Source organism: Pagrus pagrus, assembly GCF_965226575.1.
Source record: "Pagrus pagrus genome assembly, chromosome: 10".
Taxonomy (NCBI): Eukaryota; Metazoa; Chordata; class Actinopteri; order Spariformes; family Sparidae; genus Pagrus; species Pagrus pagrus.
Window position 1 is genome coordinate 8,638,585 of NC_140194.1, and position 26,673 is coordinate 8,665,257.

The following is a 26,673-nucleotide window of genomic DNA, read 5'->3' on the forward strand; positions in this document are numbered from 1 at the left end:
TGTCTTACAGCTTACTCCCAAGTCATAAATACGCTGAAAGCTTTTCTCTAAGAATGTAGCAACAGACCTGCGAATGCTAGCATACTGATGTGACGGCAAGTCCCATTTGGAATGACTAATGGCGCGCTGTATGGCACACAAAAGGTCCTCAATCACGAATCCGTCCTGATCCTGTCCTCAGTCAGCTGTGCAGCGCCGTCCGGGCTTACAGTTGTTTTGACATGCTGTCAAATAGAACTTAATGGGCACTGAAGCACAATATGCTCCTCAAATGTCTCAGCGTCTAACATCTGAACCGTCCACTACACAGCTTTGTGTAGAGTACACTCCCTCAGTAAATTACATCCTCCTGAATATCCTCTATACAAGATTGTGCCGTACCATTTTTCTGCACTGCTTTTGCGCAATCAGCTTCCTCTGTAGCAGACACAAATCAATGGACACCCTGCCTGATGATGTGTGGAGCTGCAGCTCTATCAGCACTTTAAAAAGTCTCTTAAAAGCTGCTCAGCTCCACGATCACTGACTTTGACATTCTATCTTGAGGACTTCATGACTTGCCTTTATTTGACAAGCAGACATTTGTGATGTGCATATATGTAGTTCTCTTTTCAATTTGTACTGTTTCTTTGCTCTGACCTGCCAAAGGACTACAGATGCTGTAAGTTATTTCATTTACGTACGTGTACATAACATAACTTCAAAACAAATCACTCTTGGCCACACTCTGCACGCAAATCCTGTTCTCCCTGGTCGCAAGACCTTTCAATGAAGTTTCGAACCAGTCCAACCACCTCCTGACTTGGATTTAACTCGCCCTTTACACTACTGCACTGGAGGGACGCTTCAAGAAGTGACGCCAGAGGTGTACCTACAGCGTCAAACTTATAAACACACTGACCAGGCTGCCAAATTTGACACACTGTCGGTGAGAACAGGCTGCTAGTCGAGGCTCAATGTCCTCACTGTAAGTTGCACTGGATAAAGGCATCTGCCAAATGTATTAGTACCACACGTGCAATGTCTCTGAGATTTGAATGGCGCTGCTACAAAACATCCATCCTTTATCACTTTTTTAAAAGCGACAATGAGATGCTGCAAAGATCTTTCAATTACATCGACCTTTGTGACGATGTAGGCAGCAGCACTATGAATGCCCTGTCAGCAGAACACAAAGGGGCTCCGACCGTGATTTACTGGCCCTGACAGACTCTTTCAGATGACTACAAAAGAAGAATGTATCAGGAAGGCCTCCTCCTGGGGGACATAAAACACCTCTGTAGTGGCCGACACAAAGATCTTTATCCGATCACATCATTGTAGGAGCTATGGCTCCCACACACTGTAAGAGGTCTTGTACTCCAACTGTCTTTCTCTATAGTCCCGCTAGATTGCACAAACTTTATCTTAATCTTCCAATGAAGCACCATTTCTTTTATTACTAAACAATGCTCTACGTCGTGTATAGTATCCTAGCCGGGGTTTGCTCTCTTCTACCCCCCTCTTTCTGTCCTCCCTGTCCACCCGTCTATATCCTCCCTCCATGCGTCGCTATACCTCCCACTTTCCACACCTCTCATGTGTAATATCTCACCTTGCACACACGAGCCACTCGGGACACGATGCTCTTGTCGTTGCCTTCCCACGACACCTCCCGGAAGAAAAAGTATATCTTGTCGTCATCTGGGTTGTAGGTGTCTGCGATGGGATGCGCAGATATAAACCTGGCCTCTGAAGACACAAAGAGGAAGAGAGAAAGAGGGAGGACAGTGTTAAAATAAGTCCGGTAATGGCTTTGCCATGCGCTGCAGCCTTGCGGTGGCATTAACACTACACTTAGCACACTTTTATTTACAGTCTTGCTATGTATCTCTACAGAACGGTCTGATTTACTACCATAACTATTTACTGAGCTAAAGCTGAGGCTGCACATACATCTTAAGGGTGCCATACAGTTGGATTAATGGATGATACAGTGATTGCAAGGATATTTAGGTTAGTTTAAAAGCAGTTCTGTTTACTTTGCGATGATTTTCAGCCTGTCGTGCAGCATCTGTTAGGCAGCAGCGTGCCACAGAGAACACCCAGGCTCAAATATCTAGTCTAGTCATGTTTGAAACAGTATACAGATCCTTTAATTAAAAGTAGTAATACCACAATATAGGTATTTAATTACAAGAAAGAAAATCCTGCATTTGAAGCTGGATTAATTCCTGGCACGCTGAACAAGCTGTAAACACAGCATTGACATAGTTTTAAAGTTGTTAGCAAACAGTTTCCCATCAGGCAGACACAGAGCAGCAGAGTTTGAGTTGTTTTTCTGTACACACAATGAATAGAAGAGCAATATTCATTCTTCTTTTTGCTCCAATTTGGTCTCCAAAGACAACAAGCCAAGAATCTGGCTTTGTAGCTGCAATATTTTCCATTACACTCAACAGCTAGTTGCTTACTTTGTCTGTCTGCCGTTTGGTACTTCACAGTTAGCGTTCGGTGGGTTTAAAAGGGAAAACAACTGCCTGCTGCAGCTTGAAATGAGGTTGGTTAAAGCTGTTCAGAGTGAAACACAGTTAAGTGACTCTAGGACCAAAACAAGGAGCTGAAAGAGGCTAAAACACTCTCTAGAGCCGAGGGGAACAGCAGAGTTGGATGATAATTCTCTCTGGATCGCTTTGAGTTGCAGGGTTCACAATATTTGCCTCATGTACTGTATGTAGAATTATATATATATATTAATATTAGTGATGCTAACTGGAAGCTGAAAACGTGACAGAGCCATCCGGAGACGCAATGAGCAGTGCAGGCTCAGCCGTGTGTGAGCTGACCAATCAGAACAGTCTTGGTATTTGGGAGGCGGGCCTTAAAGAGACAGGAGCCAAAACAAACAGACAGAAAGGGGGAATTACAGTGCTGCTGTGTAAGAAAACTTAAAGCATCTACACTTATTCTAGTGGTTACCCAAAATAAAATCGTGAAACTGAAAATGAGCATATGTCTCCTTTAAATGAATTAAGACACCAGGAGAAGAAAGGAATGTTAAATAAGGAAAGCAGAAACTACATGCAGGAAATAGTGGGGGGACTATCAACAGCATGTTGCCATCAGTGTCCTGATTCAGAGGGGAACTAGTCCAAAAGCTTAAGTGTTGCAGTGACATTACATCAACATTAGCTCAACCCCGAGAAGCCGAGCCAACCACCAGAGGGTGATTCCCCGACTGGAACAGCTTAATGTACGACCGCTAACACGCTCGACAGAAGGTCGTTGTTAGTCCTGCGGCACTGGAAAGATGTTCCACAGGCTCACAGGAACAGAAACAGAAACACTGCAGGAGACGATGTGCTCTTTCTCCCCGCCTGCCCTGCGCCAACACATGCTGTATACACACACTGAGAGAGAGGGACAGGGAGAGACGTAATTACTCCAAACATCTCTGACTGTGCGGTTGTGAAATGTGGAGACCATGTGTAAGGATTTAGACGCCTGTGACAACTGTTGATACACGACAACCCATCAGTGGCTGTAAAACACTGGAGCCTGGAGATGTACACAGAGAGAGAAGACTCCCTCCCCAGTGATGACTACGCATGCTTGTGTGTGTGTGTGTGTGTGTGTGTGTGTGTGTGTGTTAGTGTGGCTATGTGGTTGTGTGACTAAGACTGTGAACTTTGTGGCACACTGTAAATTCCCCTGTAGGTGTGGTCCCTTCTCAGCTATGGCATTCATATAAAAGTTCCAGCTAAATGAATAAGTGGGCTGTTTCCTCTGCATCGGAATGCCAATAACCATCCTGAGGGCACAGAGAGGCTCTTTGTGTCACGAGAGAGGCTGGAAGTTTGCTGAAAGAGCAATAACAAGTTTTGAGTGCACTCGACATGTCAATGTGGATACGCGCAAGCGTGTGCGTACCGTTGATCCAGTAGTCTTCGGAGATGTCCGTGCGTATGTAGTGCTGGTCAGGTGGAGGGCCGAGGGAGCGTGTGAATGTTGTGTCTTTGCCCAGGAAGTCTGAAGATGTGCCTGCATACAGGTACTGATCTGGACAGAGACAGACGTACATTTTTGTACATGAAAAGTCAAATAATGTCTATAATTATATACAATGCCATAAAAACATATCACAAAACATATCATTTAGCTTTTACAATTTTGTTGGCTTCCCTTAGTGAGGCCATTTACAAACGGGCACAGACTGAGAAACATTTCAAGAAACAAACATGTGAAAGAGAGATAAGGCTCAGAAACACTTGTTGTTTACAGTCCTCTGCCAAGTGACTTTATCGCTGCCTGAGAAATGTGTCTGCTTGCCTCTTTGTTGACCAAATCATGTGCAGAAAAAGTGCTGAGATGCAGATACTCCACCAATACAAATTCACTCAAACAACTAATGGAGAATTTGTCCGTGGGTAAATGGTGCTGAGCAGTAATAAAATTCTGAAGCACAGGAGAGATAAGGCAGGTAGAGGACCGCCAGAGTACTGAGTGGTGGCTCATCTTACCTGTGAGGACTGAGGTAAATGGCTGCAAGGGGTCAAAAGGACATTTCAATCTGCCAGACTCCACTGTAGTAGACAGCAGTTGGAACACGCCATCCTGAGAGACGAACAGCACGATTATATTACTCTTTCAAAAAATTTAAATCCAACTCCTGAACTCGTGCCAAAATGATTCCTGCTGGAATTCACTCACTCAAATCTACTTTACCTCTCTGTGGCCGGTTAGTTCAATGAAAGCGCAGTTAGGGTGGAAGGCTCCCGTCCCGCAGGCGTAGACGTGCGTTCGATTGTAGTTGTGGAGCACCCTGACAAAGTTAGCACACTCCAACTAGGACAAGCCGGGACAGAAAAAGAGCAAGGATGAACTAATATTCAACAGGTATATGGTACATTACAACACACAATGTTTTTATACACGCGTTTGACAAGAAGTGACTTTCTTTAGATGCACCTACATTTGCATTTTTGCCTGCCAGTTTGCACATCTCGACTCGGTCCCGGGGAGCAGGCCAGTAAATCTAATGACAGATAAACAGAAGGAGAAATATTGTACAACTCGTAATGTGTTTTACTTCAGATCCAAAACAGTGTTCATACAGCTATTTTACGCTTCTATAATTCAAGTTTTGAGCTTTATCTTCAAAAAACTTCTCCACTGTCACTTACGCTTTCATTAAATGTTTCAAATGTTTGCCAGACTGTTGGATTGCAGTCGTAGCTGTTGAATCAATAAAATAACAATATGATGTGTTTAAGCCTCAAGAGGTTCAGAATGCAGCAGCCAGACTTCTCACAATATCTGAAAGACGAGAGCATAATACTCCTGTTTTAGCATCTCTACACTGGCTACTTGTGCATTTTAGAGTGGAAAATAAAATTTTATGGATCACTTTAAAGAGTACCACCGACTAAGCTCCTGATCCCCTAACCCTGATAGCAGCCTAAGTGCAGCCTGAGATCCCCCAGAAGGTTTTTTAGTGGCTCTTTAGGCCATCAGTGCCCTCAACTCTGGAGCAAACTGCCAGAGAAGTTCAGGCCGGCCAGTTCCTTAATGTATGAAAGCCATTTTGAAGGCACATTATATTGCTTTTACCGTAGTTATTCTAAACTTGTGTCCTCCAGAACAGTTGACTTTATCCAGTCCTTTGTTCATTGAAAAGTGCTATCTAAATTTTATTTTATTTTTTTTCATATATGTCTTGCTCCATATCTCACTTATACGCCAGTATCAGGGCAAACAGTGGGGAAAAAGCTGTTCTGTTGGTATTTTCAATGGAACTTTGAAACTTCCTGGAAAATCATTAAAAAATGTTAATGGACTGTATACATTTTTCATCCAATAAACGCTTTCTTTATTTTATCACATTGCCATGGGTGTATAAAAAGAGGAACACCGCCAGATACGTTGCTGTACAAAAGCATCCTTTATTTCTAAAAACAAAAACTACAAAAACTCACCTGTATAACTTTATTCAGTGATTGACTGTCATGTTTTAAGGAGCAAAAAGTTTTTGCAGTTTCTCGGTGACAGTTACCGGTAGCTTTGTTGCTAAAGCAAGCGCTAACTGCTGCTAAATGTAACGTTAGCTGCCGTTAGCTGGTTCGCCTGTGGGGCGGGGCGTGACCTACATTCCTATTCGCTGCTGCTTATTTTTACAGGAAACTCGTAACTATGCAGAAGCAAATAACGCTCCATCAGCCGCTTCGTGGGAACTTCACTGATCACCGGCTAACTTTTTTGCTCCTCGCCTCTCTTTGCGTCATTTTTAAAACCTGATCTCAGTTTTACAATAATTAACACCTTCGGGTGCTGGTACAGGAGAGCGATTTGTGTATAGCATCCTGTGTCCTTTCAATGTACCCCAGCATGTTCACACATGTGTTATAACAGGCTTATGTGCTTAGCGTGTTACCTCCCCTAAATCCTACCAAGGAGAGCTATCGCCGCACTTATTCATGGGTCGACGGAGCCTCAGTGCGCGTGTAAACACATCGGCACAAATATTAGAACATCTCATGATTCTGAATCATTGCATGCCGCTGAGGAGTTCATACAGAAAACCAGTGTTACAACGTGATCTGTAAACTGAGCAGTCTGCGGCCTCTATGAGGGATTAAACTGGTTTTGAGACGCCGAATATGAGATGAGTGGCCTAGTTTAACAGCATATAGAGATCATAAATGCGGTGGTAAAATGTTCACTGTGTAGAAGTTATCTCCTGAAAATCAAGGTTGAAACAACAGGAATGTTTGCAGCCTGAGGCTCCCTTTCCAGGTATGCCTCTTCGTTAACTGATAAAGACTGAGTTTGCCTCTTTCGACCTCATTTGCGGTTGACGGTTGGTCCCAAAAGGCAGGGAGAATTTGACTTTTGATGCATATCACCCCGGCGTCAGTATCAATGACCGGAGAGGCAACAGAAAGGCACCACTTTGAGAGCAAGACTAAGAATTAAAACAACCAGATAAAAATCAAATAAACACACCGTCGTCCCACCAGCGTATCAGCCTCAGCTGCATAAACACACACTCACGTCTACAAACTTTAACATGTGGCATTCGTCCAAATGCATCCCGGCGTTTGTGTATATGCGTAAGCGTGAGCTCCGTAAATGTGTATATACTCGTGCGTGTGCCCTCCACCGTGATGTCCCTGACCTCACCAGACAGACAGTTTCAGACTGCTGTTGACTGAAAGGTGAGCTCTTCTCTAAAACAAAACACGGCTGAGTGCATTTTCAGCTTAGCTACACAGTAATGGAAAAATAATACCTTACATCACCCCACTTAATGGCAAGACAGGTATAAGTGTCATGAGCTGAAGCTAAATGACTTTCTATAGTAATGAGCTGTTCGCAGCAAATAACAGAGGTGATTAGGTTGTCTCAAGTGACTCCAAGCATGAGTTTGCATGTCTGGGGATTGGGAGACACCATCTCCTGTTCGAACTTGAATTTCTTCCAGGCACTATCCTTCTGTCAGAGGGCGTGGGGACTCTTAACACTGCTGTAAACACTTCAAAGTCTCCCTAAACAAGCTCTCAAGTATATTAAATGGCTTGAATAACCATAAAAGTAAAAGTGGCTGTTTATCTACTGCATCTAACTCATTCCTGATCTGTGAATCTGTGTTGTTTACAACATAGTGTACCTTTCTGGGGGCCCTGGCCAGATTGTCAGGGTCAAGCAGGTAGATGTGATCCCTGGCTCCCAGGAGAAGACGACCTCTCTCCTCGTCCAACAGCAGCGAGTGGGAGTGGAGGCCATCGGAGGGGCCCAGGAACAGAGATACACTGCCGGCTTGCAGCAGCTCTGGCCCACAGAGAGAGTGACAGACAGATAAGGAGACAAACAACGAGATTAATGAATCCTAGCATACATTTCGTAATGCATTAGATTACGGTGCGTTGGGAAAAAAATATATCTCAGCCGGATTAAGATGTCAAGATTAATTTATTCTCTTCAGCTCACTCATACCGAAATCCCCCAAAACAAGCACTGGGTTTCCTCTCCTAGAGAAAAACGTGTCTTGGCTAGACTTGAAACTGCCTAATCCTCTGTGGTTCAACACCTTAGCCACACATGCTGATAGAGAGGAGATACAGTAGCACAGCAGTCGACAGCACACCGCTTTGGAGGATGTGTTGTCGGATGTCTTAATCATGGTGTTTTCATATCATTTATCTCTCACTTTAAAACCGTCCGTTTAAAAGGAGCATTTGAAAAGTACTCCCCTGACTGGCCCTCACTCTGCTGATGCCTGAACATCTCCAGAAACATGAGCTGTGGCTGTAGCACATGTCTGTCATGAGCAATCTGAGATTAGATCATAAGAGCAGTTGGATGACTTGTTGCTCAGCCATTAGATGATGGTGTAGTTAAGTGTTGACTGACATACAACCCAAATTACAAAAAAGGTGGGGCGCTGTGTGAAACGTTAGCTGAATGGAATGATGAGCAAATCTATTCGATAAATCAGCTGAATACATCACAAAGACAAGTTATTTAATGTTTAAACTGTTTTTTACTTAGTATGAATTTGACTTTTTCTGGAATCGGGGTATGGTTTACAAAACTTTAAATTATATATAAATGTCATGGTTTGGGATTTTGGTTAGTTGTGTCTTTTATTTTGTAGATCATAAACTTGAGTGTCATGATTTACTTTCCACTTCCTGTCTTTGTCTGTTTTCCCGCCCCAGCTTTCTGTGTACACCTGTGTTTCATTTGTTCATTAGCCCTTGTGTATTTAAGTCTGTGTGTGATCCCGCTCCTCATGTGTCCTCTGTGTCCGTGCTTTGTTCTTCGTGGCTTCTGGTTTGTCTTCAGTTTTGTATTTCTTACCTACTTTTTAGATTTTTCCTTGGACTTTCCTTTGCCTGCCATTTGTTTCTTCTTTGGATTTTGGAATCTCAATTATGGATTTTGAACTTTGAACAACTCGCTTTTTGTTGCTCAACCTGCCTGTCTCATCGTCTGCGTTTGCATAATTTTTTGATGAAGTGTGACAATAAAGAGTTAAAATATACTGTATACACACTATTTGCATTAATATCGGTCGGTCTTTGGATTTCCGAGGCACATGCGCGTCTGGGAGCTGAATACTGACTCCATTCTCAGCTCAGAACGGTGTCCTTGATCTCTTTGATTTGAGGAAATCTCTTCTATCACCAGGGTCTTTTCAGTGCGCCAGTATAGCAACATGCCTTGAATAAACACTGGCTCATTGCGGGGGAGTCCTGTGGGAGTCACTCTGAAAGGATTGACATTGTGATTACCCTCTTGGTGTGAAGGATTGGAGAGGTCACCAACCTTCAATATTTGAACTTCTGAGACCCCTCCACACCACGCAATCCTGCTTAATACCTCCTCCTATACACAAGCTCACACACACAGCACCCCCACATGTTCATATCTCTCACCCCTACACACACATCATGGCCCAGGCGGACTAAACCCTACAGAGAGATTAGGCCCGCTAGCCCTTGGCTAACGCTAATCTGTTCGGTAAACACAAAGTACTATGAGCCCATTGAAACGGCCTGCTTAGCTGTTGCCGCATGGCATAGCGCTGCACACCTTTCCCAAAAGAAGAGCGCTCTTAAACCCCTAAACAACTCCTGATTAGCTCCTCTGCTGGAGCTCTGGGGCACTCTCCTCCACACATTTATTTGAGTAAGGCATCACCCTGCTGGCTCGCTGCCATCAGGTTCAGGCTCTGCTGATAGACTAGATTTAAGTTCAATAAAACTATAATGTCCGTCATTGTAAAAGTGCAGCAGATCGCCTAACACAGGGTGAGAAAAGTAATGCTTAGATTCCTTTAAAGAGATTGATTGCTGTTAGGGTTGGGTAGGTTCCTGGTTTTGCCGGTACGGTACAAGAGCTTCAAGCGGTTTGATTTTGTGCCAACTGACTGAACCAACATTTGTCAGAGATAACATTAAGTGGAGAGAACTAGCAGCATGTGGCTAACCACTTCCTGTATCCGTTTCAAAGTAAAAGCCCTGTAGCGTTTCAGTGGACAGAAACCCTTCATTTCTAAACTTTATCAGGAACATGTTGTGGGAGACTCGTTGAACTCTTGTTTTATCTATAAATTTGATGTTAAAGAGAGAAGCTAAGTTAAGCTGAGTTGTTGTGAGAAATGAAAACACGATGGGTTGCAGTTGCCCTGATGGACTGTAGCGCTACAGTCTCAGTAATCGGCTCTCATTATGTTCCTCTTGGGAGCAGCTGAGTCTTGTGCAACATCGAGTGGTGAAATTCAGTGTTCCCGGTCCGACCTTATATCAAACCAGTTTGAAAATGTTCAAATCGGCCCAACCCTAGTAATGGTGCTGTATATTAATCTCTATTATGGGGACACTGGGACAAGTGTTACATCATTTAAGCATGAATTAGAGTGATATTTATTAGAGGTAACCTGCTGATTGTTGAACTCTGCATTTAAGCTAGCAGTGCTTCATGCTGGATGTTCACAGCCTCTTTCTGCCATTAATATGTAGTGTAGGATGTTCTGTTCAATGTTTCAGGTTACAGAGAGTAACGTCACAGCCTCTATCAAATGTTTAGTCACAAAAGGCAAAAGAGCTCAAGAACAGCCTGATTTAATTTACTGAAATTATATTAAGCAAGTTTGTTCACTGAAGGGAGGTACAGTACAGAGCCTTTCTACAAGTGGAGGGAAAATGGCCTATAAATTGTCTTGACTTAATAAACTGTGGTTTATGAGTAATAAAGGCAACAAGACGTGGACAGAATGCATGCGGTGTAACTTAATCATTTTGGTTACGCATTAGGAACAAAGGCAAAACAACGATCTGAATATGTGACAAATCTAGAAAAATAAATAAATCACGACCAGATGATTCGAGTCATTTGGCAGAAAGCCACACCATCTATGTTTTGACTTTGGGTGAAACTTGAACTTGTGCCTGAAGTTTCAGAGGAAAGTCCGTACGTTTGGAGCAGAGGGGGCGTTGTTTTGGAGGTGTTCAGTCAATCAGGGATGATTTCACTTTGATCACTTCACCCTTCACTCCCTGGAGCCGGGCTTTCACAGGAGGGGTGATGCGATGTGATGTTTGAAGAGTGATCAGTGCTCGGTGGTGTTGCTTTTGAAGAGCGTGCACTGATGATATGGTGACAAGTTGTGTGCATGATGTGTGCACTGGGTTGGAGGTGATTTTGCTTTTGATGGATTCTTCTTTGCTTCATTCATTTGGACTGAGAGAGCCAAACATGGGCATGGTTCTGCTGTTGTTAACCTGAGGTCCAAAGTAAGATGACCGATCTCTTGAATGAACAGTAAAGTTTAGTCGGCCGTGCTCCAAGAGACACACCCCGATGAAGTATGAAAAAAAGTCGTCTCAGATATATGGCCCCATTAAAATGCAATCATCTACGGACTGATGAACTGCTTTATTTTATCAACCGGTTGGTTTGGAACAAACATAAAATAAGACAAACTGTAGAACTAAATACTAGCCTAACTGCTGAGTAAACACTGTCCCTTGCAATCATTATTCCTGCAGCTACTTACATATATTTATGTTGGACACTCAGGACATGCATGTGTATCTATTTCCAGCCATACTGGCTTTTGGAAAGCCTTTCACCAGTAGAGAGCTTTTTGGAGGTTGAAGTCAGAGCGAGTTTACTTTTAGGTCACAGCGGGGATTCAATTTTATGGAGCAAGACTGAAGTTCATTTGTGTGGTTTCGTGCAGCTGATACATTGCATGAGGGATGGAGACTTTGAAGTAAAGTTTGAGCTGGAGTTTAGAATGGGTTTTAGAGGGAGCAATAATTTAGCTTTCCCCCCGGTGGCACAAAGCAAACAGACTCAGTTGACGCTAAACTAAACACATGGACAGACTGCATATTGCCGGGATCGGATAATATACACACAAGAGATTGAGCGACAGTCTCCTATGGACCAAGAGCATCAACGTGACATGTAGTGTATGTTCTGAATGTGAATTAGACATATAGGACCGGACTGCATCGACACTGTATTTTATTAAAACTGACTGCAGGTTTATGTAATACGGACTCATGACGAATTATGAAGTGGACTCATGGATCAGTCAGGGAGATTTAAATCTCTCACTAAACTTTATAGTGATGTTTCTAAGGCCATTTACTTTAACGGGGCGACTGAGTCTACCAATCTCTCTTTTGACTTTTTCTCTGGGCTGTGTGCTCAAAATCACAAGAGAAATAAGGACAAAGGAGTGGCTAAGTGCTACCAGACAGAAATGGGTGGAAAAATAGATGGTGGAGGCTGTTGGCATGAGATAAAATATCCCAAATAACTCAAAAATTACACAAACTTATTTTTGCCCTGGACACATACTGTAAAAATACATAATTATCAAAGTAAATGTAAATATCAAACCAGTCAAATCAACAATATTTCAGTTCTTACCTCTGTGGCTGAGTTGGACCCTGGGGACACTCTGTTTGATGCTCGCTCCAAAAGGGAGGGTGGCCAACAACATCAATCCCACTAATGGGACCCCGGGATGGGCTCGTACCTTAATCCTCTTCCCTGTGCTGCCATAATTACTGCCAGGCATGCAGCGCAGAGCCCCGACTTCATTCACACTCTGATTTACAGAGCCCTCTGTCTTCATGGCGTGTGGATGAGAGGTCTCGTTCCGTTTTTCACTCTGTCCTTTTCTGCAACCCTGGAGGGAGACCGGAGAGAAGAGTCAAGCTAGGGAGGAGCAATCATAAGTGTGTGTGTGTGTGTGGGTGTGCATGAGTGTGTATGTGCAGTCTCATCTAACTGCATGCAGGATATGTACACAGGTTTCTGTTGGGGCTATTCAGCTGTTTCACCATGGAACCCTGCAGGCATGTCCACTTCTCTTTACCTGTCCTACATCAGCTGTTGCCTGTCTCTGGCTTTCCTTTTGTGTTGCCTTTAAATCTGTTTGCCCACAACAAAGGTCAGGCTAACAAAACAGTCGCATTCTACTTTCTTTCACTCCGCCATGCCTCTTTCAGTTTCTCACTCTCCTCATTCTTCTTTTGACTTTGATTACTAGTTTAATTCTTTAGCTTAAATGATACTCGCCAATAGTTTTAGCATTGGCTGATGACCCTGTCAGCTCCTCCTTTATGGCCTGTAAAAAAAATGGGCCGTGTCCTGTCTGGGACTTCACAGTGCATTAAAGAGGGCTGCGGCGCGGACACTGGTTCGCACTCAGCGCAAAGTGAGACGTATGAGCGAACAGTCATGGGAACAGTCTGTTACTAACAAGCGAGGAGAGCTTGAGCGATGTGCGCTTATTGAACACGGGACAAAGTAAAGTGGCAGAAACTTGACATATGTTGGTTATTTATAGTAGGGAACTTAGACACTTACACGTTGGAAAAATGTGACGACGTTTCCAATTGCGGTTATTCTAAGTTAGCGAACGTCCAATTGGGACTGAAAAGTTTTCATTACTCCTAGTTTCCAGTAGCACCCATGTGACGTGCGTGTACCTACACTGCTTCAAGTATGAAACTGTGATCATCAAAGGGCTTGCTACTGAAAGTATGAGCCGGCACAGAGATTTTCTTTTCTTCTCTTCGCTGACCCTTTACATTTAAAGTCCAGTGTGTGAGATTTAGGGATATTTAGGGGCCTAAATGGGAGCAGGCCTTGTACCTTTTTTGGTGAGGGGTGTTCAGTTGGTTGCAATCTGTAAGCTCACCGCTAGATGGATACTACACACTGGACCTTTAAATACGTAGTATTTAGTTCTGCCACTAGGGGTCTCTCAATCAAAACAAGACAAAAGACATTGGTAGTGGGGGATCATGGGAGATTTCAGTGTTAAAACAACCAATGAAAAACGGGTTACATAAATGTTCATGGATGAGGTAATGCTTTTTCTATTCACATTAGATTAGTCACATTTGCCGAATTCCTCCCTCACTCTCTGACGCATCATCTTCCTGTTTCCGTGGTAGCTGTGGCAGCAGGCGAGCAAATGAAACGCACCATTAACTTGAGTAAGGTTATGTATTTCTCTCGGTTTATCCATTGTTGGAAACATTGGGATACACAACACAACAAAGTCAATTTCAGACACTTTACTGCAGAAATGTTACTTATTATATCTTTCCTCCACAAATATGAGAAGCACAGTTTCCAAGAAATTGGAAACTAAGCCTTAATGAACAAATAATTAAAAAGCTTTTCTAAAAAAAGGATTATTGGCATTTAAAATCCACAAAAGCTAGATACTAATCCAAGAAACTAATACCCAGTGATTTACGGGAAATGAATCCTCATTCTTTTTAATCAATTGCTCCCGATTTAGTCTGAATCGGGTGCTAATCAGCACAATTACATGCCTTTAAGCAGTATGTTTGTGCCACCTCAAGAAAAGTGGTGCATCCTGCCAAGTTGCTACTTGGAAAGCATCTTTACCTCATGATAACCTTATTATAGCATCACCCTAAGCACGTACCCACTGAGCGCTAACAGTGTTTTCAAACCTGCATTCCTGCACATTCCACCGCCGTCTAGCGAATAATTAACCAGGCAATCGATGAAGAAATTAATGAATGCATCAAAAGAATGCTCCCCCCGCCTTATTGCTACCTCTCCCTCATTACTTTCCTTCCACCCCCATGTCAGATAACACATATCAACCTGTCTTGTGACAACATAAACAGTGTCAACCTAGATTAATAGATCCACCGTGCCACACACACACTCGCATATCTCACATGCTGGAACTAAGCGTGTTGCAGAGAAGACACAATCACGGTTTGGGACGAATGCTGCCTCTGCGGCGCCTGGGAAATAATATAAGGCGACATTTTGAGCACATGCATTCATTATTGCGTTGATTAAATGCAAAAAAACGCCGTGCTGGCAGACAGGTACAGGCTGTAAAAGTACAACTCATTTCACTTCATTTATTATTCCCTGTCCGGTTTTGTCATGCGGTGTTTGAAACTTGAGTTCATTACTGAGAATCAGGGCAGAGTGGCACCCATCCAAGCGCCCTGTAGCTTTAAACTGGCGAGGATTAGGCCCCGATAAACAGGCTGCTGTTTAAATAAGATGACAAATTGAGGCACCTTCACACCTTCGGGGTTAGAAATACAGATATGGAGCTGTGTGTGATGGATGGGCAATCAGAGACGAGAGCGAGAAAGCGAGCGGGTTTAAATCCGTGCAGTCTTTGCACTCCTTCTGAGCGTCAGCGATAGTGCTGGTGGCGGGGCTCATCCTCCCCGCGGTATCTGCGGGGGCACAGTGACATGATTTCACCCATGTGAGTCGCGTTCGGGTAATGTATCTCTCTGCGCCGCTCGAGTGCCCACATCTGTCAGCGGCGCAGGCCTGTGAAGCACTCCTCGAGAAGAATACAGCACAAACAAAGCAGTAAGCTCAAGTGTGACAAGAGGGGCATTAAGAACCCCCCGTCTGTTAAGAAGGATGACAACAGGAGATTGAAAGACGAAATATGCTTCGCCACTCAGTCAATAATTCGGAAAGAGTGAACACGAGAGATAGAGGAAAAGAGAGGGAGAGGTGAGGAAGAGAAGAAACAGACAGCTTGTGCCATGTGGGTTAAGCTAACACCCCTGTTTCCTGGCCGCCAGAGTCCCTGTTGTCTTTGGCAGCATGGCCGGCACACGTAGCAGGGGGTGATGGGAAACAATCCTGATGGCGATGGTGACAGATTTAAAGCCAGCCGCCAACATGGTGCTGCTGGCTTCTGATCTCAGCCCAACATATAGCATGTTAAAGATGTCACCTCCTCAAAATATACTGGCTTTGGGCTCGACATCAAACAAATGCGGCGCGCTGTAAAAAATAACCGTTCACGAGCAGCTAGTAATTAACAACGGTACAAATTGATAAAAAATAAAGTTGCCGTAAGAAATCAAAAGCAGCTGGACTTTTAAAAGACGTCGCATTTCATGGAGAAGTCGTCAGCAGACATGAGGACGGAGCAGATGGTGAAGAAGTGCTCTTGCCACGGGCATTCTCACACAGAGACCACCCCTAATGAGGCATTTAGCAACACCCAGGTGCCCTGTAGAGTCCACTATTATCAAAGCCCTCCATCTCCACAGGACAGAGTGCATTAGCACGGCTATTTGTCTTTATTCCCCGACCACAGGCACTGACCTGGCAGAACAACATAGGTAATTGTTTCTAGCTCTCAAGACATTAGATGTTTTTCTTGGCAACAGTCAATCATCTTTTTCTTTTTTTTCGCATTTAAGCAAGCATGCAACTCCCCAGTGAGTCTGTGTGAGTTCACGTCTCGTATAGGGAAAATACAGGACAGCCACCGCGGGTCACACACCGTTTGTGTTTTCACTACATGCGAACTATGAAGCATACACAAGGAGCATTACATTGTAAAGTTGTTCTGAAAGCTATAGCTCCAGTTAAAGACGGCCGTAAAGAGGAAACACAACACTTTTCAAACACAGACAAGCACCACTCTTTTTCCTTATGTCCTGGCACTGTGATGTGGTGTATATTTTAGAGACAGGATCATATATTTCACTTTGCATAACAAGCTTAAGGACTTCTTGAAACAAAGCAAAACATTACTGTCAGTCCAAAGTCCACTGATAAATACTAGTAATATTGATCTGACGGGTCCAACATCCATATGTTCTGACTTCTGTCTAAACTGTTTTGCCTTGACAGCGTTAACACTACACATACTTACTCCAGATCTCACCGTGTTTAACTGTACGCTGAGAATTAACTGTTGCCATAACAAGTAAATATGAAACATGTGATCCTCGCGGCGATGCGAGATTATTCTGGACTTAGATCACAAACCTCAACCTACACACTATTATACGAAAAGCCTTTTTGGCAGCTTTTATAGCATCACTTATAGCTGACTTTTTTTTTTTTCAGTAATTTGTTTACCCAGGTCATAAAGTAAACACCAAGGCAGCAAGCTGTGATTCATTTTAGATTTTTAAACACAAACATTACTCCACCTTATCTGGGTGAAACACTATCAGCTCAGCATGTGTGTATCTCCTGGGAAATTACGTATCACTCCAAAAAACCAAAGCAAAATAAATTGCCAAAATATCCCCTTACGCACAGAATTTAATCATGCAAACGTGGTGATAAAGACAGATACGGGCTTTGAAGTTGAAAACACTGCAGTTACTAACCCCGAAATAATGAATAAATGCATAGTACACAGCATGCCAGGTAAGGATATCTGATACCTCTCTGAGGACCAGGGGCAAGGATCATTTGATCCCTCGCCATTAGGAAAGTCTGTATTTCCTGCAGCCCTCTACCTTCTAATAAATCCAATAAATCAGAGCTCCACAGGCTGCCTGATTACAGAAAGCCCCTCTCACACAGTGAACAACAGTGGACTCCTGACAGTTAACTCCACGGCCCTGTTACGAGCGTTTATGTGAGGACTTCTCTCTGTTTTGCATCGCATAAACACATTCACAACACCACATTAAAAATGACAGACGTCTCATGACAACCACGCTTTGCATGAAATCAGTGAATGGCGGTGCCCAGACGAGAGGACATTCCTGTGGAATTCCTTCCGTTTTCGTCTGCGGGGATAAACCGAGGGAGATGGATAAAATTCCTACCCTGAGGTCTTGTCTGTCCACGTTTCGTCCCTCCCCAAGCTGTTATCTGAAAACACCAGTAAGGGAATACTCTGTGCAACTGCTGGTGCGGTAACCGAATACACCGAAGACAGATAGAAGCGCTGGTGCTGCCTTTGTTGGAGACTCGCTTTATGTTAAATTTTGCCGTTTAATCCTCCAATTTCTGGGAGACGTAGCCCACAGCTTCACTACTCAACCATATACAGCTGTGACAGTGCCAGCTCAGGCCTGCTGTCACACTGAGGGTGAATGGAAAAGGTGGGAAAGTGGGCGTGAGAAGCGATACTGGATCTGCGGTTTAACTCTTTTCAATAGAGAAGATTGAAACGGAAAAACAACAAGTGGAAACAAAGTCGAGTGGCTATTCAAAACAGAGAAGCAGCTATGTAACTGAGACAACAGCACATGGATAAACATGCTGATAGGTTTGTTGATAAGGGACAACAAAACAAGTAACTCTACACATGCTGACCAGGGCATGACTCGGGTGCACAGCTCTGAATGTGTATGAGAGTCTGCATGTATGAGCATATGCGCCTGTAAGCTAATACCATCCTGAGGTAGGCAGATGGGAGCAATGGGGCATGAAAACTGACAGTTGTAAGTGCTCTCACTTGTCTTTGGATGGCCCGGGGATACAGGGGTACACCCGTGTGTGCTATGCAACGACTCTTCTCAAGAGCATTTTAAGTCTCCTACAAATGTGGGCCGCAACTCTATTGTTCCCTCTCTGGCCCAGGAAGGCTTTTGTAATGTGGTAACACTCATACAGTTAAGCACAGGCAGAGGAAACACTGAGCCACAGGGCAGGCTAACCCAGCCGGGCCGTCTGTCTGCAAGTCATTGGCACCTAGCCGTTGTAGACTCTCTAAACACACTAACTGCTGTAAAGGTGCCCTGGCTGTTTTGTCCGTCTGCACTAAAGGATTCCAGAAACATCACCATATAAGGTTAAGCTAGCACGCAGCATGGCTACAAGTATGTTTTAATAACACTTTGCACCCCGAAACCTGTTGAGTTTTGAGAAAGAACTCTTTCAGTGTTCAGTTTTCATCACCGTCCAGGAAAAAGCCTCGGCACATGAACTGCGTGTTGTTGTCACGGAGCGCAGGAATGGCGCTGTAGGCCATTCAAAACACAGCTGAACACCGATGCTGTGATTTTTAGAGTAATGTCGGATCAGTCCAGGCACGCCAAACAGAACCTGGGTGAGTCAGAGCAGCTATGGGGCTCAAGGCAAGCACAGCATGGAGTTTGAATTAATCGATACAGTGAACAAAGGAGCCCTCGTAGTCCTTTGAAAAGCCCTTCAACCAGTCTCACATTATAACATATTATCAAATCCACTTTCCTAATCACCACCTCCACCACAGCACTCACAGAAATGAGTAAGGATACAGTTTTATCTGCAAAGCGTCAGAAGTCCACGCAGAGCTCACAAGTATACATCTCCAGGCTGTGATTTCAGCAGCAGTGCTCAGTCGGCCCCATCTCCAACTCGACTGAACCTGTTTCTGCCTGTACATATAGCAGTCTGCATTAGGTATGTCTGGCACAAACCTCCGCAGCGACGTAATAACTGGACAATGTTTAAAGGAGGACTTAATATGTTTGGTAACAACCATTTTTCCATGACAAAGAAGAGATGAAGACATCTTTAAACTGTGCCTGTATCAATATGAAAACTTTTTAGACTTAATGTAGATTCAAAAAAGAAAACTTTATTTTCTTTGACAAAAAAGAGGAGACAAAATATTGGAAACTTGTTTGTTGTTGTGTTTCCTGCACTGCACGGTACGATCTGATATCGTCATGTTGTTGTTGTTCCTCAAACATCCTTAATTCTGCTCCAGACCAGGACCATCAATGAAACTGACCATTTAAGTCTTTGTAATGTCATAGCTAAGTCACTCTGGGGGAAAAAGACGTTTTTAACTCCTGTTACACGTTGTGAAAGGGTCTATATGAACCCAAATCAAGTTTTCCTAAACGTAACTTTGTTGCCTAAACCAAACTAAACTACACCAGCAATCTGAAAAGGAAAATAATAAGTGAAACGAGGAAACGAACCCTGGCCTTTTATACGTAACCCACTTAGCCATGACGCCCCACTTCAGGTGGAGTTTTTCTACGCTGTTTCGTAAATTGAAAAGATCGATTATGACATGACACAAGTTGCAAAGCAATGACATCACAACAGCATCATCAGTGATGGTCCTGGAACGACATTAATTGCGATGTTCATGCTGCACACGCCTCATCAGGACAGCGGGGCACAGTCAGGACTCAGGGTGTTAGTTGTGTTGTTCAAAAGTTTGTCATGTACTTTTGGGCAACTAAAAATTCTGTTTTCATCAGATGATGATGAGATAAAAAGTGATGTGAAATAAGACTGGGTTGACGAAAAAAGTTCTGTATAATCTGATGACCTAAAACGACTCAACTGACCAAAGACAAGACGACATAAAACATTTTTTATCGACTATGCAGGCTTTCAGTCAACTTCACCTTGACTGAAGAACAGGATGAGGTTGGTTGAATATGATCCAAACTAACAAGGATATTTGACACACAAAGACCTGATAAAATACAACAGCCGTAAAATTAATACTGAGCTGAAGCGGCTGTTATTTATTCACCTCTAGTCAAACTGATCAAAAGCCTTGAAACACAGCCAGAGAAATCAATATCCACACAACTCCCATCTCTCTGCCTCCCCTCGACAGTCCCTTCAGCCTCTCTCTCCCTCACAACACCCCCTCAACCCAAAGCTCCTTGTAAGGAGTTAGATAAACCTTTAGAAGCGCAGTAAGTGGAGAGCGGGTCCTTGAGACTGTTAGACTGCAGGCAGGGGAATGAAGAATAAATAACTACACTATTAAACCCACCGCAGGACTGTTTCTGCACAGTAAAGCGACAGAGACACTGCAGTGAGCTCCACAAGTGAAAACAAGGAGGTTCACCATCAACATGTTTAATGTGCTGCGGCTCTGCAGTGTGGATCTGCTGGATGAGGACTTGGCTGATTAAGCACACCTAGTCACATTCAATTTGAGAGGATCTGGACCCCCTTCCTCCCCCTATATAAACTACTATATACATCTGCAACTCCATAAATCTCTCAGCGTGTAAAATAAAGCAATCATGCGCCATCATGCAGTGATTTTGGGTTTCAGCTGCATGAAATTGCAATTAAAGTGCTTTTATCCATCCAACAGCATGACTATCATCCAATTACTGTTTGCACGGAGGCTGCTAATGTTTACAGTTCCAGTGATTGAAAAGGATTACACCCTTCTTATGGGTTTGATCAAACTCTTCATGTGATCATAAAATCGTTTCGCAATCCATTGTGTTGCGTGAAAGCTTGAACAAAGCTGTTTATATTGTTTTGGGAGAAATGTGCAGTAAGAGTTCTGTTTTTTAAAAAACTTTTCCAAGCTGGGAGAAGTTGAAATATAAAAAAACACCACAGATAGACGCATCAACAGCAGAGGGAGATGCGTAAATCTGCAACAAACCGTCTCCAAAGGCTGTGCGCTGTCTTCATAATGAAGCCTGGACATGTTTGAGAGGCAGTTGGTGAAGACGTAACACTTTATTTAGCATCATCTTCAGTTTAACTTCATGCGTCTCAGCCTGTCCTCTGAACTTCTTCGGTCACACTTTACACTTAATATTCTGCAGTACAGCATGTGTGGAAAACCTTATAAGAGAGAAAAAAACAAACTGCTGCTAACATCAAGTAATGTCGGTTCCTGAATGCAACAGATCGCAAGTGGAATAACGTGGCTCTTACCTGCGCAGCCTCCTCTCCGGCTGTGGACAGCAGCGCCTCTCTCCTCTAATCGCCGGACGCGCAGAGAAAAGTGAGCGGGAGTAGTGTGACACTTGCGCAACCGCGTCCCGACCAAAATCTACAGTGGATGGATAAACTGAATACTTCCCCCCCAAATATTTCCACTCCCCTTAATTGTAGTTAAACACACACTGGCGCTCTTGAACTCTTGGTGCACCCTCTGTGTCTGTGTGTGTGTGTGTGTGTGTGTGTTGGATGGCTGGTTAACTGAGTGGCAGCTCGCCGGTGGCAAACTCCCAGTTGAACACTGCTGCTGCTGCTGCTGGAGGGGAGGGGCCCCCAGCATCTGCACCAGCCAGGCCACTACACATCCTCAAACTTCATCCAACCCCCCCTTGTGTTTCTGTAACAGTGTGTTGTTTTATTGGATAGTGCACAGGTCCACAGCAAAAACAACAAACACTAATTAGAAATAAATGTATGCTCTATGAGATAAGCATATAGGGGATTACAGTAAAATGGGGTAGAGAGGCATTAATAAGACGTGCTTAGAATAATCAGTCAAGTCTGCAGTTGTTAATGTTGTTTAGAAGTTGATAATAAATGGATTCTGGTCCAGATGTTCTGCAGCCCTCTTCCAGGAGGTTGATGAAAGATGGGAAAAAAAGGAAAGTGTAATGCTGGAGGAGGTTTTGGATGACTGTTCAAACCCTAATAAAGCCATTAATTACAGTTTATAACCCTTTTATTAAGGAGGTCTTATTGGAAAGTGGTATGGAAGTATGACAGGAATGTTATAGATAACATAAGATACAGTGCGCTGGTTGATTTGAGCACCACAGACATATAATAATAGAAGAAGATCTTTATTTTTATCACATTTATGGACTTCCAGACTTGTTTTCTGCATTTAGCACATCCCGGAGGAGCAGCGGTCAGCCAACGCCATCGCCAGGGGACCAACTCCAGATGTGAGCCGGTGCCTTTGGTCGAGGCCACTGACTGGAGAAGTTACCTAATGTGCAATGTTTTAATGGAAAACTTTGTAGGTTTTAAATGAGGGTCATTTTAACGTGGTAATTATACTTTTTGGGTGGAAAAACCTTATCAGACAAATACTACTGTTCCAAGCAGAGTATTTTATTTAAATTCATTTAAATAGACTGGTGTGGTGCACCAGTAGGGTGCTTTGGCACATCCATCTGACGTATGACTTTCACATACTGTACTGAAAATGTAAAAGAAAAATTTCCCCAGCAGCCACTGGATATAAATCTAAGGATATTACAATATTGTAGGGTGGAGAGATTAAGAGCCTTGCATGACTTCTCTTTTCCAATAAATGGGAGTGACTCAGATGGAATTTATCACTGAGGCGCGTGTCCTGGCACAGGGAAGATCTTATAATTGTTAGTTGGATCTGTGCGCGTGGAGAAGGCCGAGGCTGATCATCTTTTTGAACCTGGTGTTTTCTCCTTTGAGACTCCCCCACAGGCACCGCCGGTGAGAGGAAAGAACAGCTGTATTTGGGTTCAGCCTGCAGATCCTGCTGGGTGGGATGCCTTGGCCGCGTGTCCTCTAACCGGGAGCGTGCGGTCCCAGTGATTCTGGAGTAAACATGGATTTCTTTGGCATTGTCCCTCATGTACACACAGACAGGAGTCCGTCCAAGTGCGCACAGATTTTTGTTTTCCTTAAGCAGAAGTTGTGGAAAGGTCAGAGCCAAGTACTCACAGAGGTCGCATTCAGTTGAGATGAGAGCTGAGATGTTGGACCCAGAAGAGAGATCTGCAGCCCGTCCCTCTCCTAAATAGAAATGGGACATGCGCGCTGTTGTGCTTTGGTGGTGGTTAACCCAACCTGCTGCTCCTGCTCTGGGTGTGTGTCTTCAGCAGATGTGACCAGTTCAAAGTTACCTAAGAGGATTAGGTTATAGGGTTAACAGGTTAAAACGGTGTCCTCCCTGCCCGATGGGAGATTCGGTGTCAGGGTGTGCACTTCCTCAGGACAACTCCCAAATCCTCACTCTCTCACACACACACTGTAAAACCATTAGTGATGAGCAGCCCCGATGACATAAATTGTGTGTCCAGTGTCCACCCCATCCCTGCCCATTCTCCTGAGAGCCGTGCTAACCACTGTGTGTGTGCAGCGTTGCAAAAACCACCCAATAGTCATACTTGACTAAAAGGTATCGTTATAACTTTAGTAAAAGTGAAAGTCACCTTTATGAATGGTACTTGAGTAAAAGTCTTAAAGTATCTGATATTAAATGTACTCAGGTGTCAAAAGTACAAAAAAGTAAATTATATACTTATATTTACACGTATGTATTAACCAATATGAAGCATTTTTTTGATGATCAAAATGAATGCGTTTTTAATCCAACTGGCTATAAAAGAAATTAAATTAATATAGCGCTAGTTTGGCTCTGATGTAGGATGTAATCTGCAAAGCATGTAGTAGCTAAAGTTATCAAGTGCATGTTATCAAGTGCATGTAGTGGGATAAAAAGTTCAATATTTCTCTCCAAAATGTAGTGGAGTGGAAGTATAAAGTAACAGAAGATTTGAAGTACAAGTACCTCAAAATTGTACTTAAGTACAGTACTTGAGTACATCTACTTAGTTACATTCTATCATTCTGCGTGTGTGTGTTGGACATGGGCTTGGGGCTATACAGTTTTAGCTGACAAACTGGCATACATTTAAAAAACTCAGTATGTTTATTATTTTTGTCTTAATTAGAGAGACAGGAAATAAGGGAGAGAGACAGGCACAAAGGTGGATTCAAACTGGAGATGTTACAGTTCATGTCTGGTATCTTAACCTCTTTTAACATGTTGGTTAGTTAAACTTTTGTAATTTCCATCGTTTGCGGCTCTCTATCAAAATAAGTGTGCTGTCAGGAGAAGCCGCCGTTCAGCTGCTCAGAGACGGCTCAAGTGTCGGAGGGCTGAGGCAGACCTGAGGAATAACGTTTATATCGGATTCTGCTCTAATCTGGAGAAATTAACTGACTGGAGGAAAGCTAGAAATTGCTTTTTCCCTTTGAAAGATTTGTTTTATCTTCACTCCTGTTAATCTGCCTGACTGAAGCAGTGATCAGTGGAGGAACAGATAATGTAAACATGAAGACCTGGGAGTTTTTCAAACATTTTGATACAGAATTCCTACATATTGTATCATTAAGCAACTGTTTGTAGCCTCTTTGTACAATCTAAAACGTGTCCAAAAAATCCTAGCCTCAAGAAAGAGAGCGACTGCCAGAATATTGTGTACTTTTTGTTGAAGGTTAATTGAGAAACAGTTTTTGGCAAATAGTTTAAGAAGATTTTGGCAACGTTCCCAGCACAGCTGCCAAGTTATTTAAAAATCAGGAGCAGAGACCGCGTCAGCCCAGTGAGCGGTCCGTTCTTCCAATTAGAGGCAGGAGCAAAAATACATTTTAAATTTGTCTCTCATCTATTGTTGAGCCAAGTTCAACCTTGAGGAGACATTTGTCCGAAGCTTAAAATGTCTGCTGAGCCTCAAAATACAAAAGAGTCGTACAGCAAAATGAAAATTGTGGTTAAACTACAGCTGTGATTATAGTTTGGTTTCATTTTAGTGTTTGGTGGTACAAAACCAGGGTTTCATTTTAAAGTGATTTTTCTGGCTTCAGGGTTGTATACACAGATAGACAGCATGTGAATGTGTATAGTGTTGTGCACAAGGCACATGCGAAAACATGCTCATGCTTATTATCTTTCTCCCCATGTGAACTCCTGACAAAATGCTAGCTTGTTTTGTGTTTTGCCTATCCGTATCCCTTGATATATGAAGTGTGAGTGAATGGAAAGGATTTGGCAATGCAAGACATGATAAAGCAAACCAAAGAATAGCCCCTTAATCCTCAGTCATTTCTACAATGTTGTTATCCAGTTGATCCTCCATTAAGGAGGATCAACCGCTCAGTCTGGATGAGGTGGGAAGCTGCAGAAATGTGAGATCAGCAGCTAGTGGCTTTCAGAAGAATATACCATCTTGGATAGTGCTGATTATTCCCTTTATGAATTGTGACAGTGTTGCGAAAATGTAAACAGTGGAAGATGGTGGACGCTGGAGGAGGGAGAGTATCTTATCTGAAGTCAGAGAGGAGCAAGGATGCAAAACCTTCTCTCATTCAAAGGGATTAACTCTTAACAAATTGGGCACACTTTCACTGGCACATGATGTGTTTGGGATACGTAAGTGGCCAATACATCACTTCACAGTGTTAGGTCCGTATTCCCTGTCCCATCTTCTTTAGGTTTGTCAGTCGGTAAAACACTGAAGGTTAAGTTATGGCCTCCAGTAGGCTGAAACGCTCTGCGAAATGAGGTGAGAGAGCAGAAATTCTTATAAACTCGGGCATTAATGTTCCATTAGTAGATTCGCAGTCCTCAGTTGTTTAGAGAAAGAAGACTTTTTTTTTGTTTTAACATGCTTGTGGTATTCATGTGGGAGAGGGCCTTGTGCACAATAACACAAAGGGCACAGAATGCAGTGCAATCTGTGAGTAATTTCTAACAGTAATCGTGAAGATCTCCAGCGAGAAGGCAGTCAGCCAGGCCTGGTCACCCAGGGAGCTCCTACTCTGCTTGGGACACACACACACACACACACACACACACACACAGGCAGGCCTCCGAGCTTTAGTGCCAATAGACTTGAACTGATTAACTAATCTCGATTACGTGAGCTGCCACCAGGCTCGTAGTGCTCTAAAACAACTGGAGCAGAGCCTAATTATCAATGGTTGTTACTTATCGATGATTAGGGATAAGAGATCATTAATTAGATCTCAACTAGACATGTCAACAAGCATGGAGGGACCGTGAGTATCCCCAGAAAATTCGAACATACAGAACTGCAGCTGAGATCAAATAAACACAAATTAAAAAAAAAAATAGGTGGATAAAGATGTGACGTTGTGGTGCATCTTATTTACTGTGTTGTGTATCTTTTCCTGCGTAGTGGCTTATGAATGGTTTAGACGACACCTTCACACACAGGCTTATCTTAAGCCTCTCCTGCTGTGATTCCCACACAGGTAACCATAAAGCTCTTTAATGTGCCCTGAAAATGATGAATGACAGCAAACACAATAAAACTATATGGCCCACATTCAAACAGCTGTCGCCATACTTCTAAATGATGGCTGTGCTTGGACATCTTTAGTACAGTGCACTATATCACAGCACCGCTGGCTGTTTTT

The 26,673-nt window shown here is 43.3% G+C and overlaps 1 protein-coding gene across 2 annotated transcripts in view; it reads right to left on the reverse strand.

Moving 5' to 3' along the window:
- sema3d (sema domain, immunoglobulin domain (Ig), short basic domain, secreted, (semaphorin) 3D) overlaps nucleotides 1-21,681 on the reverse strand; it is a 35,382-nt gene extending 13,701 nt beyond the window's left edge. The window contains exons 1-8 of one of the 2 annotated variants that reach the window (XM_084363418.1): nucleotides 21,436-21,681; nucleotides 12,427-12,688; nucleotides 7,646-7,806; nucleotides 4,952-5,014; nucleotides 4,705-4,824; nucleotides 4,500-4,593; nucleotides 3,910-4,038; nucleotides 1,595-1,731 (exon numbers count right to left, since the gene is read on the reverse strand). In XM_084363418.1, coding sequence (XP_084219544.1) covers nucleotides 1,595-1,731; nucleotides 3,910-4,038; nucleotides 4,500-4,593; nucleotides 4,705-4,824; nucleotides 4,952-5,014; nucleotides 7,646-7,806; nucleotides 12,427-12,634 — 912 coding nt within the window. In that variant the 5' untranslated portion in view covers nucleotides 12,635-12,688; nucleotides 21,436-21,681. Of the gene's footprint in view, nucleotides 1-1,594; nucleotides 1,732-3,909; nucleotides 4,039-4,499; nucleotides 4,594-4,704; nucleotides 4,825-4,951; nucleotides 5,015-7,645; nucleotides 7,807-12,426; nucleotides 12,689-17,615; nucleotides 17,708-21,435 lie in introns of those variants that run through there. The other variant, XM_084363419.1, reaches the window with a different exon arrangement.
- Nucleotides 21,682-26,673: the final 4,992 nt, after the last annotated feature.